The sequence below is a fragment of the Anomaloglossus baeobatrachus genome, chromosome 3, assembly GCF_048569485.1.
Source record: "Anomaloglossus baeobatrachus isolate aAnoBae1 chromosome 3, aAnoBae1.hap1, whole genome shotgun sequence".
In the NCBI taxonomy this organism is placed as follows: domain Eukaryota; kingdom Metazoa; phylum Chordata; class Amphibia; order Anura; family Aromobatidae; genus Anomaloglossus; species Anomaloglossus baeobatrachus.
In genome coordinates this window covers 287,216,904-287,237,597 of record NC_134355.1, presented here as the reverse complement: position 1 = coordinate 287,237,597, position 20,694 = coordinate 287,216,904, and the positions used below count along the sequence as shown (strand labels likewise).

The 20,694-nt window shown below is 40.5% G+C and overlaps 1 protein-coding gene across 6 annotated transcripts in view; it reads left to right on the top strand.

The window, feature by feature from the left end:
* The window catches only part of LAMA2 (laminin subunit alpha 2), a 1,231,414-nt gene that overhangs the window by 577,354 nt on the left and 633,366 nt on the right, over window positions 1-20,694 (top strand). For all 6 annotated transcript variants that reach the window (XM_075339908.1, XM_075339907.1, XM_075339906.1 and 3 more), the window contains exons 13-14: window positions 16,133-16,234; window positions 19,563-19,774. In XM_075339908.1, coding sequence (XP_075196023.1) covers window positions 16,133-16,234; window positions 19,563-19,774 — 314 coding nt within the window. The remainder of the gene's footprint in view (window positions 1-16,132; window positions 16,235-19,562; window positions 19,775-20,694) is intronic.

Here is a 20,694-nt window from a genome sequence, read left to right as displayed (position 1 = left end):
ACCATAAAATTTAAATTTTTTTATCTTTATGTTTCAAGCCTTAAATGTGGGAAAAGGTTGAAAAAGTCAAAGTGGCCGAATACATTCGCAAGGCACTGTATATGTATATATATATATATATATATATATATATATATATATATATGTATATTTCCAGCCATGCTATGTACTATGGGACATGTAAGTGATGTTGTTTTTGTATAGTATAAGGGTTAGAATAGTATAAGGGTTAAATGCCAACTGATTGGGCAAACTGTGAATTTGCCTGTTTGCATAAATTTAATGACCCTTATTATGCGCTAGGGTCTCTTCAGAACCCAGAGCTTAAAAAATGTAAGATTTAAAAAGTAAAGAAATTCTTAGACCATACTATTCACATCACCTTCCCTTCTGCTCCTCTCTATCACCCTTCTTGTCCTTGCTAAATCTACTTTTCACCACTGCAAGTACTGAATCCCCAGGCCTCCTTACACTAAACTGGGAATTTGAGATCCAGTGTGGCTCAGGATGTGCGCAGAGCCCTTACAAGTGTTTGCGCAGAATTGTCCTGAGCCTTATCAGAGTAAACATTTCTAGCCTAGTTTAAAGGTGGTGTCACACATAGTGACGACGACAACGACGTCGCTGCTAAGTCACCATTTTCTGTGAAGTAGCAGCGACAGCCCCTGCTGTGAGGTCGCCGGTCGTTGCTGAATCTCCTGCTTCATTTTTTGGACGTTGCTCTCCCGCTGTGAAGCACACATCGCTGTGTGTGTCAGCGAGAGAGCGACGAACTGAAGCGAGCAGGGAGCAGGGAGACGGCGTCTGGCAGCCTGTGGTAAGCTGTAACCATGGTAAACATCGGGTAACTAAGAAGCCCTTTCCTTGATTACCCGATATTTACCTTAGTTACTAGCGTCCGCCGCTCTCACGCTGCCAGTGCCAGCTCCCTGCTCCCTGCACACGTAGCTGGAGTACACATCGGGTAATTAAACCGATGTGTACTCTGGCTAGGAGTGCAGGGAGCCAGCGCTATGGGGTGCGCTCTCACGCTGCCAGTGCCGGCTCCCTGCTCCCTGCACACGTAGCTGGAGTACACATCGGGTAATTAATCTGATGTGTACTCTGGCTAGGAGTGCAGGAAACAGGGAGCCAGCACTGGCAGCGTGAGAGCGGCGGACGCTAGTAACTAAGGTAAATATCGGGTAACCAAGAGAAGTGCTTTCCTTGGTTACCCGATATTTACCTTAGTTACGCTTCCACGCGTCGCTGCTGGCTGGGGGCTGGTCACTGGTCGCTGGTGAGATCTGCCTGTTTGACAGCTCACCAGCAACCATGTAATGACGCAGCAGCGATCCTGATAAGGTCAAATCGCTGGTCGTGATCGCTGCTGCATCGCTATGTGTGACACCACCTTAAGAGGTCCTCTGATCATGATAAGAAGATACGATGAGGACCAGACTGCTGATGGTACAGAGTGGAATTGCCATTAAGCATTTTTGTTTTTTTTTTACTTTTTGGCGGAATTTTTTTGTAATATTCAAGTATAATTCAATTTCACTTAAATAGATATGTTAATCTTTACTAAGAACAGAAAACATTCTATCTAATAATAATCACCATTATGTAGGCCAAATTAATACAATCCCCCAAAATAACGTAGAAAACTTAGCAAAAAAAAAAGAGACTTTGTTATAGTAAAATATACAACTTTATTGAAATATTAAAATAAATCATTCAAAATAAAGGCACAAAGTTGCTGCACAATAAAAAAACATATCATAGCACAGTTTTATATACATGTATTAAACTACATGACCAAACTTCATTAGCTGTAGATATAGTGTGTAGGCACAAAGTCCATATGCTAGTAATTACCTCCAAATAGTGGAGTGTAATTCACAGAGAAAAGAAATAACTAAGATGCTACGTAAAAGTGTATCTTATAAATACTGGTATAGTCTATGGAATAAAAAAAAGATTATAAGGTGGTTAGTGCAAGTACATATATAGTTAATTAACTCCAAAAGGATATAATAAAGGTGCTTAAATGAAAGTTCCAGTATAAAAAGTCCAACAGCTTTTTAAGTAAAATATGATATATAATAAACTGAATAGTGTTTATTATATATTTGAACATCTCATATCCACTGTTTCATGTAATAAACCTCTAGTGAGGAGAAAGACTAATGCATAAGTAATAATACCAGTTATAATTACCACAATATTGCCAAGCAGATGCACATAGGATACCCCTGACGCATGTTTCACTTAGGCTTCTTCTGGATGGCTGAATAATAGAAGCAGTATGACTTATAGGCCAGGGCCACATGGGGGCTAATGCCATCCTCGCATGACACTCGGCTCACGCTGGCAGGACAGCGGGAGCCGAGTGTCATGCAAGTGTCACGGCGACTTATGTCTAATTATTTGATCAGACCTCAGCTGCGGGGGCCAGGCCAGTTTTGAGGAGGGGAGGGCCGGCACTGAGGAGGGGCGGGCCAGCACCGAGGAAGGACGGGTTGGCATGGAGGAGGAGAGGGACGGATTTATCTCCCTCTCTTCTCCGTAGCCAGCTATTGCCATTCTCGGCCTACACTCGCGGTACACCGGTGTACTGCAAGTGCAGTGCGATCTTTCTCTCGCCCCACAGACTTGAATGGGTGTGAGAGAAAGAGTCTCGCATTACAATCCCAGCATGCTGCGATTGTTTTCTCTGTTTGATTGGGGCCGAGAAAATAATTGCTCATGGGTGCTTACATATAGGCTAATATTGGTCCGAGTGGAATGCGATGTTTTATCGGATTCCACTTGGTCCGATTTTCATGCCGTGTGTCTTAGGCCATAAACTTTAAAAAGCAGTAGGTCATATGGTTTTGATTAGCTTCTACTGATGAGAATAAATTATACAATTAGTATCATTGTATCTACTAGTATCATTGTATCTACACTATGACCCCATCATACAATGCAGCCACTTCTTAATAGAGAAATATGTAAGAATATTTTATGTCATAGATAAAATTTAGCCTGGTTAATGTAATGGAAATATGTGCAAAGAAATGTTCAGACGTTTTAATTCCAATGGCTGTAGAAAAGTCTAATATATGTGATTCGAAAAACAACATTGCTGAAGGAAAATCTATTTTTTGCTAAGTCACAAATCCCACTTCACAAATTTATTGTAGTTCTGACCTTTTCAGCTCAATATTGATATTTCAGAATAGTTAGGAAATTTTTCTCTTCTGAATAAATTACATTTTTCTTTTGCCCTTTTTATTTGTTCTTTTATTCTTTTGACATCAAGTTATGATGTGTCCAAAAAAATAACCGAATCCACTTCTGAAACTATCTCCTGTTAAATGAGGCCAAATGTCGCCACCTTGGCTAATAAAAGGTGTCCCTATGATCTCCTTTAATGTCCGGCTAACTCTTGATATCTAGTCCCTTTATTTAACTAGTTAATTGGATTGTATTTAACCAAAGTAGTGAGCAATGTACAATAAATGTAAAATACATTAACCAATGCTCACAAGTTTCATAATTTTAAGACATTTTGATAATTTCTTGAATACAACACAAAAGTTACCTTCAAAGCAGAAAACTAATTAGTGTCATGTAAAGATAATGCAGTAAATATTTGTAGGTGCAACAGGAAAATCACATAACTCATTCTTCAAAAACAGGCCAGTTAATATTTGTATGAAAAGCAATTACATTTTCCATACTCTGTCTGGTATTTGGAAAAAAGATATTTCTTTTGGATCAGTGGTTACAGCATATTAAATTACAATTTGCATTCAATTATTATATTTTTGTACTTTTCTTTATTTATTAGATGAAATTTAGTTACTATATGATATAAGAGAATTTGGCTTTAAACACACTGGATCACATAGGGCTCCATTGTGTATCTCTTTTAGCACTCCAAATTATTGTCATACAATAATCTGTGGCAGAAGTCCAAAATAGACCTTTGCATGTACATTACATATTTCTGTGTGTACATTATGTGATGGAGTATCTGATTTTTATCTGTGAACCTCCATATGAAATCAAAGGTATACAGGATTAGCGTAGAATCACTATGCACTTCTATGGGAGCCCTATAGCTTCTCTACACAAAAAAAGAAATGTAAGCTAAGAGTAACTGTTTGCCAAAAATCTTAAAGTAATTACATTTGACCTACACAAAGCTAAAGCGAAAAAAGTAATATTCCCATTTTAGCCATTATTAAAGTACCTTCAATAATTATTAACCAATCCAAAAATCTATTTCTTTCGACCACACCTTATGCATAAAAATACTTAGTTTGGCCAGCATGCAAGTGTTTTTGTTGGAGTAGAAAAATTCAAGTACATCTTAATAAAATAGAATATAATAAAAAAGTTAATTTATTTCAATAATTCAATACAAAAAAGGAAACACATATATTATATGGAGTCAATACAAACAGAGTGATCTATTTCAAGTGTTATGTCTGTTAATGTTGATGATTATGAATAAAATGAATGAAAACCAAAAAAAATTCTCAGAAAATTAGAATATTTACCACAAAACACCTGCAAAGGCTTCCTAAACGTTTAAAATGGTCCCTTAGTCTATTTCAGTAGGCTACACAATTATGGGGAAGACCGCTGACTTGACAGATGTCCAGGAGGTAGTCATTGACACACTCCACAAGGAGCCACAAATGGTCATTGCTAAAGAAGCTGGCTGTTCAGAGTGCTGTATCCAAAGTTGGGTGGAAGGAAAAAGTGTGGTAGAAAAAGGTGCACAAGCAACCGAGATAACCACAGCCTTAATAGAATTATTAAGAAAAGGCCATTAAAAAATTTGTGGGAGATTCACAAGGAGTGAAGACTGCTGAAGGGGTCAGTGTTTTAAAATCCATTACACACAGACGTATCAAGGACATTGGCTACAAAGTTGCATTCCCTGTGTCAAGCCATTCATGACCAATAGACAATGGCAGAAGTGTCTTACCTGGGCCAAGGAGAAAAAGAACTGGACTGTTGCTCAATGATCCAAGGTGTTTTTTTCCGATGAAAGTAAATTTTGCATTTCATTTGGAAATCAAGGTCCCAGAGTCTGGAGGAAGAGTGGAGAAGCCACAATCCAAGCTGCATTAAGGTCTAGTGTGAAGTTTCCACAATCAGTAATGGTTTGGGGAGCCATGTCATCTGCTTGTGTAGGTTCACTGTATTTTATCAAGACCAAAGTCAGCGCAGCGGTCTACTAGGAAATTTTAGAACACTTCATGCGTCCCTCTGCCGACAAGAATTTTGGAAATGGAAATTTCATTTTCCAGCAGGACTTTGCATCTGTTCACACTGCCAAAAGTACCAATACCTGGTTTAATAACCACAATATGACTGTGCTTGATTGGCCAGCAAACTCGCCTGACCTAAACCCCATAGAGAATCTATGGGGTATTGTCAAGAGGAAGATGAGAGACACCAGACCCAACAATGCAGACAAGCTGAAGGCTGCTATCAAAGCAACCTGGGCTCCCATAACACCTCAGCAGTGCCACAGGCTGATCGCCTCAATGTCATGCCACATTGATGCGGTAATTTATGCAGAATGAGCCCCGACCAAGTACTGAGTGTATTTACTGTACATACTTTTGAGTAGACCAACATTTCTGAGTTTTAAATAATTTTTCAGTTGGTCTTATATAATAGTCTAATTTTCTGAGATAAAGATTTGTGGGTTTTCATTGGCTGTAAGTCATAATCATCAACATTAACAGAAATAAACACTTGAAATAGATCACTCTGTGTATAATGACTCTATATAATATATGTGTTTCCCTTTTTGTATTCAATTACTGAAATAAATTAACTTTTTGATGATATTCTAATTTATTCAGATACACTTGTATTTCCCCTTTAAACTAAAAGATCTGATGTTAAAATTGAACATGTACAATCTTCTTTCCTACTTTCCTATTATTATGTTGCGTAAACGTCATAAGGTCCCCATTCACATAAGATAGCTGGCTGTAAGTAACGTGTTGGGCCAAGTCTTCTCCAATTTTTGTAGGTCCGTTAGACTCATATGACTCATTAACATTTGAATATATTAAAAATGTAAAAAATAAACAAGTTATTGGAACGTCTGTAAATCTAATGCCTGCTTTACACGCTTCAATAAATCTTTCAATCCGTCGTCGGGGTCAAGTTGTAAGTGACGCACATCCAGCATCGTTCGTGACGTATTTGCGTGTGACACCTACGTGCGATCAAGATTGAACGCAAATACGGTGATCGCATACACGTCATTTATTCCTCATACATCGGACATTTTGTTGTACGAACCTAGTCAATTGAAACGTGTGACATCCCTCATACGATTTTGATGTCTGAGGCTAAGTGCGCAGGTGTGCGCTCTGCACCGCAGCTTAAAAAAGGTCCGCTTCAGAGCGCAGCTGAAAAGCTGCGTTCTGAAGCACCTCACAATGTCTGTCATTCACTAATCTCTGTCAGTCGGTCACTATCTCTGTCCCTCTCTCTCTGTCCATGTCAGTCTATCCCTCTTACCCCCTCTCTCATACTTACTGATCCCCGATCACCGGCGCAGCGCTGCACGGCATTCACACTGCTCCGGCGGCTTTTACTATTTTGAAAAATCCGGCCGCCTATTAAACAATCTCGTATTCCCTGCTTTCCCCGCCCACCGGCACCTATGATTGGTTGCAGTGAGACACGCCCCCACGCTGAGTGACAGGTGTCTCACTGCACCCAATCACAGCAGCCGGTGGGCGTGTCTATACTGTGCAGTGAAATAAATAATTCAATCATTTAAAAAAACGGCGTGCGGTCCACCCCAATTTTAATACCAGCCAGATAAAGCCATACGGCTGAAGGCTGGTATTCTCAGGATGGGGAGCTCCACGTTATGGGGAGCCCCCCAGCCTAACAATATCAGCCAGCAGCCGCCCAGAATTGCCGCATACATTAGATGCCACAGTTCTGGGACTGTACCTGGCTCTTCCCGATTTGCCCTGGTGCATTGGCAATCGGGGTAATAAGGATTTATTGGCAGCCCATAGCTGCCAATAACTCCTAGATTAATCATGTCAGGCGTCTCCCCGAGATACCTTCCATGATTAATCTGTAAGTGACAGTAAATAAACACACACACACCCGAAAAAATCCTTTATTAGAAATAAAAAACACAAACATATACCCTGGTTCACCACTTTAATAAGCCCGAAAAAGCCCTCCATGTCTGGCGTAATCCACGGACCTCCAGCGTCGCATCCAGCTCTGCTGCATGAAGGTGACAGGAGCTGCTTAAGACACTGCTGCTCCTGTCAGCTCCACGCAGCTAATGAAGGGAATAGCGCGATCAGCTGAGCTGTCACTGAGGTTACCCGCTGTCACTGGATACAGCGGTGGCCGCGGGTTACCTCAGTGACAGCTCAGCTGATTGCGCGGCTGTCTTCAGTTGCTGCGTGGAGCTGACAGGAGCAGCAGTGTCTTCTGCAGCTCCTGTCACCTTCATGCAGCAGAGCTGGAAGTGAAGCTGGACAATCCTGGATTACGCCGGACATGGAGGGCTTTTTCGGGCTTATTAAAGTGGTGAACCAGGGTATATGTTTGTGTTTTTTATTTCTAATAAAGGATTTTTTCGGGTGTGTGTGTTTATTTACTGTCACTTACAGATTAATCATGGAAGTTATCTCGGGGAGACGCCTGACATGATTAATCTAGGATTTAGTGGCAGCTATGGGCTGCCATTAACTCCTTATTACCCTGATTTGCCAACGCACCAGGGCAAATCGGGAAGAGCCGGGTACAGTCCCAGAACTGTCGCATCTAATGTATGCGGCAATTCTGGGCAGCTGCTGGCTGATATTGTTAGGCTGGGGGGCTCCCCATAACGTTGAGCTCCCCATCCTGAGAATGCCAGCATTCAGCCGTATGGCTTTATCTGGCTGGTTTTAAAATTGGGGCGACCGCACGCCGTTTTTTTTAATTATTTAATTATTTATTTCACTGCACAGTATAGACACGCTCACCGGCTGCTGTGATTGGGTGCAGTGAGACACCTGTCACTCAGCGTGGGGGCGTGTCTCACTGCAACCAATCATAGGCGCCGGTGGGCGGGGAATGCAGGGAATACGAGATTGTTTAATGGGCGGCTGGCTTTTTCAAAATAGTAAAAGCCGCCGAAGCAGTGTGAACGCCGTGCAGCTCCGGGGATCGGGGAACGGTGAGTATGAGAGAGGGCTGCTCAATTCAGTTACTCAGGAGTTTAGCGGTCACCGGTGAGCCCTTCACTGGTGACCGCTAATCAGGACGCGGCACAGACAGAGCCGCAGCATGACAATGAAGTCGGGTGAAGTTAACCTGAGTTCATTCTGATCGTGCGGCTCTTTCTGTGTCTGCTGTCATCTGCCATTCAGCTCTGCTACATGGCTGTCTGTGTCTGCTGTTAGCGGCCATGTAGCAGAGCTGAATGGCAGATGACTTAGTAAAAACGTATCCCTACACATTACACACGTTTGGCAAGTCAATAAAAAAAAAAAAAAAAAAAAAGGTGCCCAATGCATATGTCACAGAACACATGATCTAAAGGATCGCACACAAAATTGATCAATTTAACATAGACTACTAACGCTCGTGTGTCAGCAAATGAACGACCTACGTGTGATCTCATTAAATCGCATATGCGACCTGGGCGTGTCACATCGCATACGAGATCGCACACCTAATTGTAAGGTGTAAAGCTGGCTTAAGAGCAGATGTCCTAAATAGTGTTAACACCTTTTTCTTGTTAGTTTTGTGTCAGATTTTTGTTTGTTTTTTTTTTAGAAAAGATTTGAATTGCTGAGAATGTTGTTTTGCCATGTGTTTAATAAAAATACAGGATAATAGTTCTCTACTGCTTGTCAAACAAGTAAATGAGAAGTCACATACCACTTTCCATCCCTGCAGTCGGATGCTAACGTAATCATTTTAGCTCTCTTTATGTGAATAATAATTGTGTCAGCAAATCAAAATATGATATAGAAAGTTGTGATGCAGCCAAATTCAAAGAGCAAGTTTATTCATGTATATATTTTCTTGTTACACTTGCTAAATAGCAGTTGACTTTAAGGTTTACATGGTGATGGATGTCTCATGTCCAACATTTACTAAACTGTAAAAAGCACAGCACTGCACATTTTTACTCAACCAAAAAATAAAATCCAGCTTGATGTAGATTATTAATGCAACAACAATACTATTAGTAGAAGTTCATTGGTGTTGTGACCTAGTGTTGGAAAGGAAAGGTGCCTTTTTTCTGTGATGTTTCCTGTACAGAAATAACTGTCTTGCAACTTATATTAAAGGAGGTATCCATTTCTTTCATAACCCCTTCTTGTTTCTTTTGTTTTTTTTTCCCATTAAAATAAAAAAGCTTATACTCACCTCCCGTGGCGGCGGTGTCCCAGCAGTATTGGCACGCGCGTTCCAGGAGCTCATTGAGGTTGTTCTCTGTCTTTGCCATCAGACGTGTAAGTAATTAACACAAAATGAGCCATAAGCCTCAGAACTCACTTCCTCTTGATTACCCATACATCTAAAGACAGGGCAGGGAAGTCAGCAGTGATTGGGCACGTGGCTCTCGTGACTTAAAAACCTCATGTGATTTATGGGAATTTGAGTGCTTACACTGCTGTAACAGCACCAAAACCGGAGGAGAGTATAATCTTTTTTTATGTAATTGGGGCAAATAAAGGGAATGAGAAGGGGAGGTCCTAGTAGTGGACAACCTCTTTAATGCAAGCAAACCCTTATGGCATTAACCAAAAAAAGTTTAATAGCTTGTAAGTGAGAAGAGTTAAATATAGACTTTGACAAGCAGTACCTTTTTCTGTACATGCAACATTTTGTTATTTTTGCAAGGGTTTATTTTCTCCCCCCCTGTAAAAAAAAACAACATATTTTTAAAACAATTAAAACTGGGATATTGGGTTTATTCTTTATTTATAATTTAAAAGCATTTTTTTACAGTACTTACTAGTCTTATAAGGAGACTTGAACATGTCACCCTTTGATTGAATTGATAATATACTGCACCACTGGTGGAAACAGACAAAGAAAGTGCCCCATACCAGAACAGTATATGGGCTCTTCGCAGTCCAATATTGCACAAATCCACCTGCATTTGATGTGGAAATGGCCCCAATACCTCATGGGCCCTTGTGCGGCTGCACAGGTTGCACTAATGATATGTCCACCCCTGCACTGAACTGCAGTGCTGTACCTTGTTTGTCTGTGTTTGACTGACAGGTAGACTATTAGAACCCATCTCCAGCTATATCTGGATGGTTGAAATATATAGCACATATGCTGGTTATTGTAAGGCCTCCATTTGTTAAAGCAAACTACCTGCAGCCTGCGACCGCACTATGTTGGTGCCAATGGATAGATAGAGGTAGTTATCTCCATCCATCAAAATCCTCAGATGTCACTGTCCCTATCCACATTGCTAATGATGAGTTATAGTAATAGGAATAGAGCTGGCTCCAGTAGCAGCAGTAGCCCAGGCGGGCCATCTCTTGGGTATAACTGTACGGCAAACTGTAGTAAACTACTTGCATTCTGGATGTACACTCAGGCCCATTTGCAGAAAGGAATTAAAAACCATATAGTATTAAGTACCATTTTGCACCCTTTCATGTTAGTCAAGCTTCAGTTGGTAGCATTTCTTCTTTATTGTGAAGATAGCATTACAATACACTATTGAAGAGGGGAGCCATGTGATGGCCAGCCTTGCTTCCCCTGACTTCTATATATATGTATGGGTGCAGATGTAGCTGTGTCTTTACCTTTGAGCGTGACCCAATGTGTCCTTGCAGGACTACTCGTCGTGGATGGGTAGGAGACGGCAATAACCACATGACAATCTTAAAAAAAATAACTTGAATCTCTTTATTCTTGCATGTTCAGCATCCGCTTTTCTGGCCCTTAGGACCCCCGTGTTGTGTCCTTTTGTCCTAAGGGATAAACTCTGCTGACTTGCCTTAGGAAGCTTCCTCTGGCTGCTAAGTACTGTAACTTCATCTTCCCGCGATATCCGTCCCTTATGCGGCTGCCGTGTCTCACTCTTGCCCGCGCCCCGGACACGCCACCTCTCTTGGCACCAGTACGAGGTCCCACTTAAGTTGGCAGGCTACAGTGTCCTACTGGTCCAAAGTCGATTTACCGCCGGTCAGCCGGGTGAGGTTTTGACACCTTGTGAAGCGATTCCCTCCTTGCTCAGGCAAGCTCTATCACGAGCCTTGCCTAGCACGCTTCCTGACGCTCACTAACTGATTCTATTCCTTCCTCACACATACTATATCCTCTGTCTGTTCTTTCCTGTGTTCCTACTAAATCTTATAGCTGACTAATCTACTCCCATCCTCCACCACTTTCGTAGGAGAGGGCGCTATTCGCCATCCTCCTACACTATAATACTACAACTTTGCTTCCACCAAGATAGGTATCTTTGGTAAGTTGAACTCAGTAGTAGAGCTGACACTCTCCTGACCCATTAAGACTGTCAGAAACTGTCCTTAAATTACATTTCAAATTAATTAAGCTCTATAAGACTTCCATTCTGGCAATCATTGTCTACCCAATCACATTTCAAAGAAATACTAAAGCAGAAAAAAAACCTTCATTAAAAGTTTTGCCACTATTGATATACAAATTTTACTCTGAACATGTATAAAAAATCCTTTTGCTTCTTACTGGTAGTAAATAAATGAATGTTAAACAATTCTGAACCCTTGGTGTATATCATTTTTTATTTGAATCGGCTAAAGATATATGGTTGCTTGACCTCCTCTGTCATGCATAACTGTGTGATTCATAACAGGCAAACCTATCTAGTACTTTGCATTTTTTATATGTCCTGTATTAAATATGAGGTCTGAGCTCTCAACTCACAGATCAAAATATTCATTACTCAATCTTAAAATGCAGCATGCTGCAGCTTTTTACCTATTTAATCACTTGTTTTACATGCAGTGCACTAAATAATCCTATCTACCCATGGAGGATTATCAAACACAGTTTGATGTTGTGTATGTCTATTAAATTATTTAGAATAATGCTTAGAATTAAAAAGATTCAGTCACACTATTATACTCAAAGTCGAATCTCGCAGGATTACGCTGTATCTTATTTCTGATACTCTTTTGATACTAGAATTTGACCATAGACCTTATTGACATGACAGTGTTTATCCTCTGTGGGCTGTCCTTGTTGCCAGTTGGCAAGCAAAGTGATTCTATTCAATAGGGCTACTAGCATGTCCAATTGTTTTAAATGGCTGATGGTCTGCAGGCAGGAATCTGAGATATGTTCTACTCTCATTTCAGTAGGAAAAAGGTTTCACCTCCAACTTGAACAGGTTCTGCTGTGAATAAGGACACTTTGAATTTTTGAAAAGTGTCAGTGCTCTAAGTCTTTAAAGAATATTTATTACACATCCATAATAAAAGTTCAAGGATATTTATCTCACATCAGGATGCTAGATCATTTATTTTGATTCTTCGTGTTACATTCTGGTCCATTTTGAAAACCAAACTTAACCATTCAGATTAATGGATTCACAGAAACAGTGGACAGCACAAAATTCAAGGGTTGGGCACATTAGCCTAGGAGGCAAGGAGTAGACTTCCAGCACCAAAGCAGCAGGCAGATTCTGTTACAGACACATAAACTGGTGCATTATGTTGAGTTATTGGTCTGCAATGGGCCTGTACACTGTTCTTGCACAGGGGTCCTCTTGTGTCTGTGTCTATACCTGATTAAGGCCATATTTCACTATTCACCTTTTGCTCTGCTCTTTGCAGAGCCAATAAGTTTTGTCTATTACACAGTTGTTTGTATTCCATTCCGGTAATCACCTTACTTTATCTGTGGGCTGTTTCCACTGGAACTTCGCCAGTGATAGTTCCTGCTCTGCAGTGTTCACTTCTGATTCCCGTGAGTTCATTCTGAACTTCGTCCCACTACCCTGATTCCTCTCCCTGTCCTCTGCTCCGTCCGTCTTGTCTGTGCTCCCTGGCTTCCTGACCCTCCGTTTGTCTGGTTCCCTCAGTCCCGCTTCCCCACCTTTTGTACTTACATTCCCCTTTGGCTTCTGACCTCAGCTTATTCTCTGAGTACAGTTCTGCTCCCCATATGTACCTGACGTTACCTCCCAGCTACTGACCTTAGACTTCCATGTGACTTCGGCTCGACTTCCTCCTTTGCACTGATGTGACTTCCCGGCTCTTACTCTAAGCTTGTACCATTATGCTACCTTCCCGTCTAGATACTGGTGACATCTAGTGGGCAGACACCGCATTTCACCTAGTACCTCTACATCTCTCCTGTGTACCTGCATCCCCCTGGTGGTAGCATTACACCATATTTGTGTTGACTGTTTTTCATGGATTAGCTGACAGAGGATTTAGTAAACCTCTTTCTGATTGGCTTGTTAGAATTTGCTTTGACTTGTGACACCTTATGAGTTTCTTTAGTGGTTTTAAAAAACAGATGGCACATGAATGGTAGCAATAAGGTGCATGAAACAAAAAATGGATAAAAAATAACCTATAACACTAATAGTAGAGTTATGTTTTTCTTGTGGACACAAAAGCCCCAACTCAAATAGACTGGCCTGAACAACATCAGTCTTGAGTGAGGTAGGTGGAGGGGGGTGAGTCAGGCACTCCTGATTTATTAAAAGTGCATGCCGCCTAATGCATCAAGTGCTTCTGAAAAGTGCTGTGTGCCTCCTTCTACCTGTTTACAAAACGTATTCCAGTTACATATTGGATTAAGATTTCTGGAGTAAAGTACGTCAAATCTTATAAATTAGAAGAGCTTCGGCATCATGCCGCCGTTCCACCCTAGCTCTGTGCATTTTGAGTTTAACTGGGTTAAACAGGCATGAAAGCACCATATCTTTCAAAATGTTTGAGCAACCTTGATTAGTGCAAAAAATGTTTGACTTATCTTAGTGTTTTATGCCAGATTTCTTGCAAAAAACCCTTGATTTGATGCAAAATTCCAATATTGATAAGTTGTGAAGGAGAAATGTTTTATATTTACAGTGATTGTCTTATTTCACAGAAAATTTAAAAGGTTTATGATTTCTTAAAGTAAAGGCCCGTCACACACAGAGATAAATCTTTGGCAGATCTGTGGTTGCAGTGAAATCATGGACATATTGTTCCATTTGTACACAGCCACAAACCTGGCACTGATTGTCCACAATTTCACTGCAACCACAGATCTGCCAAAGATTTATCTCTGTGTGTAAAGTGGCCTTTAGACTCAAGTATTGTCATAAAAATGGATTTGCAAAGAAATGCAAGAAGAGTTTTAATAACATTGGTAATAACAATGTCCCTTTGTATGGATTTTCTGTTTGCTTTTTAAGTTTAACATGTCTTTTAGGTGAACCAACCACCAGGATTTTGCTAAAGTAAAGGCAGTGCCATACTGGCACTAGGATGCTGAATCCAAGCATATCTTTTGTGCAGTGGTGGGGGCCTTTGTGGGTTGGGTTCTTTGTTTATGTTCATCTAACTGCCTCCTATATGGCTTGACCCCTTTCTTTCTTTAACTATCACGCCATGCCGCTATTGCTGCTTTTGGCGGCGTGTGCGCATTGCCACAGTAATTACGTCTTCATTAAAATGACGCTGGAGTCCTTGCATGCATGCACCGTGATCTCTGGCGTCTTTTTAAAGACTATGTACGGCAGGGGCGATGTGCAGATTTCATTTTTTTCTACATCTGTATATACGCCAAAGCAACTCATAGTCTTCTCCGCAGTGTCTTCAATAAAATTGCACCATAGAGAATGCAGGAGAATATATACACTGAGGACCCAATTCACAAAGGCCCATCCCCAATGCACACAGTAATCAAAGGTACAGTGCATTTCTGCAACTTTTGATTAACCCCTTCACCCCCGAGGGATTTTCCTTTTTTTTTTTTCTCCCCTTCTTCCAAGAGCCATAACTTTTTTTTATTTTTCCTTCAATCTTGCCATATAAAGGCTTGTTTTTTGCAGGACAAGCTGTACTTTTAAATGAAACTATAAGTTTTACCATATAGTGCACTGGAAAACAGCAAAACAAATTTCAAGTATGGAAAAACTGCAAAAAAAAGTGCAATCGCACAATAGTTTTTGGGATATTTTTTTCACCATGTTCATTATATAGTAAAACAGCTACACAGCTGAGTTCTGGAGTAAAGCTGCTTTACTCACACACGCTGAAATCTTAGATTAAAGAGTCTTTAAATTTACCAAGTATGAAGATACCCAAGAAACAGTCGTGATTGAAATGTATAAACATTTTATTTTAGATATATTCATAGGGTATAACATAGATAATAATCAATGAGAAACCAGGATGTGAGAAGTGATGAAGGGGAAGAAACCCCATGTCACCCAGGAAAGGATACCAGATCTCAAAGTGATCTGCACAAGTGCCTAGATAGGCAGCTAATTGCCCAGATGCAAGTGCAGAAGTTGCCAGCAAAGAGGTAAGAAAGGTCTCAATGCATGGCGTAACAGAGGCAAGATGGCTTACCAAGCTGGCAGGTCCCCAAGTTCAACCTGGGTGCTACCATGGCAACCATTGGAAGTTATGTGATCACGTCACGTGACTTCCGATGGTGCTGGGTAAATTAATGCTTCTCGCTGCGCGCTGTTACATCTTGCTGTCAGATTTTGACAGCAAGATGTAAGGAGTTAATAGGCACAGGTGACGCGCAATTCCACTTCTGCCTGGCAGGCACACAAGTCAGCTGTTGAAATCAGCTGACATGTATGCGGATCGCTACGGACTGCCCATGGCAGGGGGCGGGGATTAACCTCACACGATCCATGACGTACCCAGTACGTCATGTGTCGTGAAGAGGTTGAGATATTTCAGCAATCAAACATCTGATCTTTCAACGAAAGGTATGCTTGGATTCAGCATCCTCGTGCAAGAATGGTACTGCCTTTACTTTATATAGCTAAATCCTGGTGGTTGGTTCCCTTTAATCATTAGTCAAAAAGGAATCAATTAATATCAGTGAAATATAAGAACAGAATGAAAGGTCAACACTTGTGAAAAAAAACAAAGTCTAATTAATTAATTTTGATCTCATGTAGGTTACCGCAGTGGGAGGATATTTAACATATACAATCTCCTATGACACGTCTATTAATGAAAATGCTGAGGAGTTCACAGATTATCCAAGCATCATTATTCAGGTGAGATTTTTCAAATAATAAATTACTTTATCATGGCCTTTCATGGTCTAGGCCCAGAATGTGACTAAAACATATAATATATATGGTGCAAATCATGAAAGACAATTTTTAGTATAAAGTGCTCCATAATTCTGGAATATTTAGCTGGATAAATTCTCCCAAGTGTTAATTTGTCAGAACTTTTTCCAAGGGATTCTACATTTTTGGCCCATTAACTAAATTATAATTCTAATTTGTAGAGATGGGCGAACCTGCAGATGTTCGTTTTCAGCGGGTCCAGCTGGACTTAACATCTGCCTGGATGACAAAGCCCATATAAATCTATGGGGACCAGAACATTAAAATGGTGGTAAAAATAGCTGAACATTATACTTACAAACCTTCCACTGACCGGCTGTCACATTGCTTGTAGGTCTCCTCATTAACCCTCATACATATTCACTACATCCCCACCCACTGGAAGTCCCGTCATCTCTTATTGGTTGCAGTCAGACTATACCCTCACACTGTGTAAGTTTCTGTGATTGATTAGAATCAAAAATGCTGTCTGTATCCCTCTAGTGATGTAAAAATAAATAAAAAAATTGGTATAGGGTCCCCTCATATTGTGATTCCCAGTGCAGATAAAGTATATCACTACAGGCTGCAGCTCCAAGCAGTGTGCATATTTTGGTTGTGTAGCAAAATAAGAGGGTCCCCATGCAGCATATTTTAATATTATTTAAATAAATAATTTTAAAAAACAACATGCAGTCCCCTTTAATTTTGATATCCAGCCAAGATAAAGCCCACAGCTGGGGGCTGTTATTCTCAGGCTGTGGAGACCCATGGCTATTTGGCTCCCCCAGCCAAAAAATAGCAGCCTTCAGCCACCCAGAATTGTTGCATGCATTAGATGTGACAACCCCTGCATTTTACCCAGCTCATCCTCTTTGTCCTGGTGCAGAAGCAATTGGGGTACTATAAAGGTTTAATGAAAGATCACAGCTGCACCAAGCCCTAGATTAGTAATAGGTAGGGTCTACTACACCCCCGATTAATAATCCTGTAAGTAAAAAGAAATAAAAACAAACACCAAAAAATTCCTTTATTTTAAATATAATACAAAAAACCCCACCCTCTTTAACTCATTTATTAACTCCCCAAACACCCAGGTCCGACGTAATGCACACGAGGTCACATGACAATCTTGATTCTGCTACATACTGAATTCACAGCGTGCAAGCACAGAACATGACTGCCCACTGCAGTTGCAGGCAGAGACTGAATGAGCCGCAATTGTCAGTGGTGACATCATTGAATTTATGTGCGTTCACAGCTGGAGGTTCCCATAGTACCCCACCTGGGACCAGATGAAAGTTCACCTAAGGTAAACTGATTGAACTCACTGAACACACCTCAGGTAAACCACATTCAATCAGACCTTCCTCTCCTTGCAGAAAACCAAGGGTTTTTTGCCAAGAGATGCAGATATGGTGCAGGAATTTGGTGTAGAAATTTCACCACCAAATCTGCATTTTGGGGCAAAAAAACGTATTTTTCTGCCTGGAGATGCTGGTTTCATTGAACACAGTTCACCTGAGGTGAGGTCACTGAGGTTAATCAGTTCACATGAGGTGAATTTACATGGAGGTGTGGCACCGTGGGAACTTCAAACTGTAAATCATGAAAACAACCTGAAAGATTTTAAGACATAACTTTTAATAATTCTTTAAAAGAAGGGAATTACAAATCATACCCATACAAGAAAAGGGCAAATAACAGTGCAATATAAAAAGAAGTGTAAACACCAGAGCCATGCTATGGTGCTAAACCTATACCCTAGGGAGCTCTCGCCTGCACACCAATGGAAGCTTAACACCTTAATGTAAACAATGGTGTCCCCATTCTACAATGGCTTCCCCTCGCTGTCCCTAGTTAATAGATAATGTATCCATAGACTGTAACCTTGGGATACAGGACAACAGAGGAGTCTTGATACAAGAATAATATGGATATAAAACAGATGACAAGTATTCTACTGGTAAAAATTTTGAAAAATTGTGTTAGAAACAGGCAGTCAAGCATGTATGCCTCAACGTGTTTCACCCCCTTTTTTCTTCCGGGGTACAGAAGTATCAGGCTCATCAGGAGGCTAAAGGTCAGATATAATTGATGTCCAAAAATTGGGTATGCTCCATTACAACTGGCTTCCCTGGTATGCCAGCAATATAATGGTTATAGTCCCTTCTGATTACAAAGGGAACCATTCCACAGAATACACCATCCAGTAAGCTGTCCAGAGGATCCATGGATACAGCCTATATGCAATGGTATACACTGCTGCAATAGATAAGAAAGGGAACTTCAAACTGTGGTCACAGATAAATTCATGACATCACTGCTCACACATGTGGCTCAGTCAGTCTGTGCCTGCAGCCGCAGTGGACAGTCATGTTCTGTTCCCGCGTGTTGCCACTTCAGGATGTAGCGGAGTCTGGATCGTCATTGGACTTCGTGTGGATTACGTTGGACCTGGGTGTTTTGGGGGTTAATAAAGGGGTGAAAGAAGGTGGTTATTTTTGGTATTTTTTTCAAATAAAGGATTTTTTGGGTGTTTGTGTTTATTTCTTTTTACTCACAGATTAATAATAGGGGGTCTCATAGATGCCTCACAATACTAATCTATGGCTTAATGGCAGTTTAGTGGCTGGGTATCAAAAATGGGGGGAACCGTACACCATTTTTAAAAAGTTATTTATTTAAATCATTTAAAAAGAGCCGTATAGGGTCCATCGTATGTTGATACAAAGCCAAGATAAGCACATGGCTGTGGGCTGCAGCCTGTAGCCATATGCTTTATCTGTGCTGGGTATTACAATATACCCTACACCAATTTTTTTATTTATTTCTAAACCACTATAGGGACGTAGGCAGCATGTGTGATTTCAACCAATCACAGACGCTATCACACAGGGTTGGAGTGCAGTCTGACTGCAACCAATCAGAGACACAGTGACTGCTGGTGGGTGGGGGAAGTAGTGAATATGTATTAGAGTTATTGAGCGGACCTGGAAGCAATGTGACAGCCTCGGGTAAGGTTGGTAAGTATAAAACTCCTGCTTTATGCCTTTTTTTCTTTCTTTTTCCTATTTTTCTTAATTTCTATCATTATCTGGGTGGTCGAACCTGAACAGTTACACGGCTGTACCTGAAAAGTCTTTGTTTGGAGTCTGTGCATGGACACTGGGTATCCAGAACAGACCCTGAACTTTACAGAGAAAAGGGTAAAATGTTTAACTTGTGCTTATTGTTTTACAAATTGTAATACATTTAAAAATATTTGCAGGGGAACGGAATATCGATTAGTACCATACAAGATGAAACTTACCTACAACCATTTGAAGAGCATACAGAAAGAGTGTTACTGCGTCCAGAATTCTTCAAAATGCATTCAACAGGTCATCAAGTCAGCAGAAAGGACTTCATGACAGTGATGGCAAATGTTAACAGACTTCTTATCAGAGCAACATATAGTAACCAACCAGATTCCACTTACAGGTAACTTAATGTTACAAGCATGTGATATTATTTACTCTGAGTCATAGCATAAACTTTAAAATAAAACATCTCACACACAGAATGTTAGTTTATTTCAAAGATAAACTCTGTTATCATAGTATAAAAAATAACAACATAAAAAGTAACAACTCCTGTTTTCCCTTTAAAATGTTTATTAGGCTGTTAGGCATTTTGAAGTGATATAACATTTATAAATATAGATAAATATAGTTACCAGAATAGTGTACAGCTGGTATGGGGTCCATATTTGCATTTAAGGAAATCTGTTATGTAAAAAAGGCTACAAAACAGCAGATATCAGGTTAATCTACAGGTTAATAGTGTTATTATGCTGTGTGGTCACTGAACTGAGAGCACTGCTGCTGGGAGAAAATTATCATTTTTCCTCCCAGCAGCCTCAGGCTTTCAGTCACAGAGGCGTGATTTGAGCAGTTTCAGTCACCCCTCAGTACATGGTAAGCTGACAGCTGTCTTTGCATTGCATCAGTGATGAGTTGGTTGTCAGTCAATGCCAGGGCTCTGTCACGGCTCACCATGTACTGAAGGATGACTGAAACTGCTCTGACCATGCCTCTATGACTGAAAGCCAGAGGCTGCCAGGAGGAATAAATAGTTTTTCCTCCCAGCAGTGGGGCTCTCAAGAACAGCACAGCATCAGAATTCGACTTATCAGCAGATAAACATCTCTGTAGGTTAATAGCATTTTTTACATGACAGTTTCCTTTTAAACATACTTTAAAGGGATTGTCCGGGAATAGAAAATTATATATATTAAACTAAATTAAAGGAAATATAATTATAAATAAACTTCTATATAACTTTACTTAGCATAATTGTTTTTTCAAGTGCAGTGATAACTGTAGAATGAGAGATTTTAGGTATGGGGGTCATCATTGGAA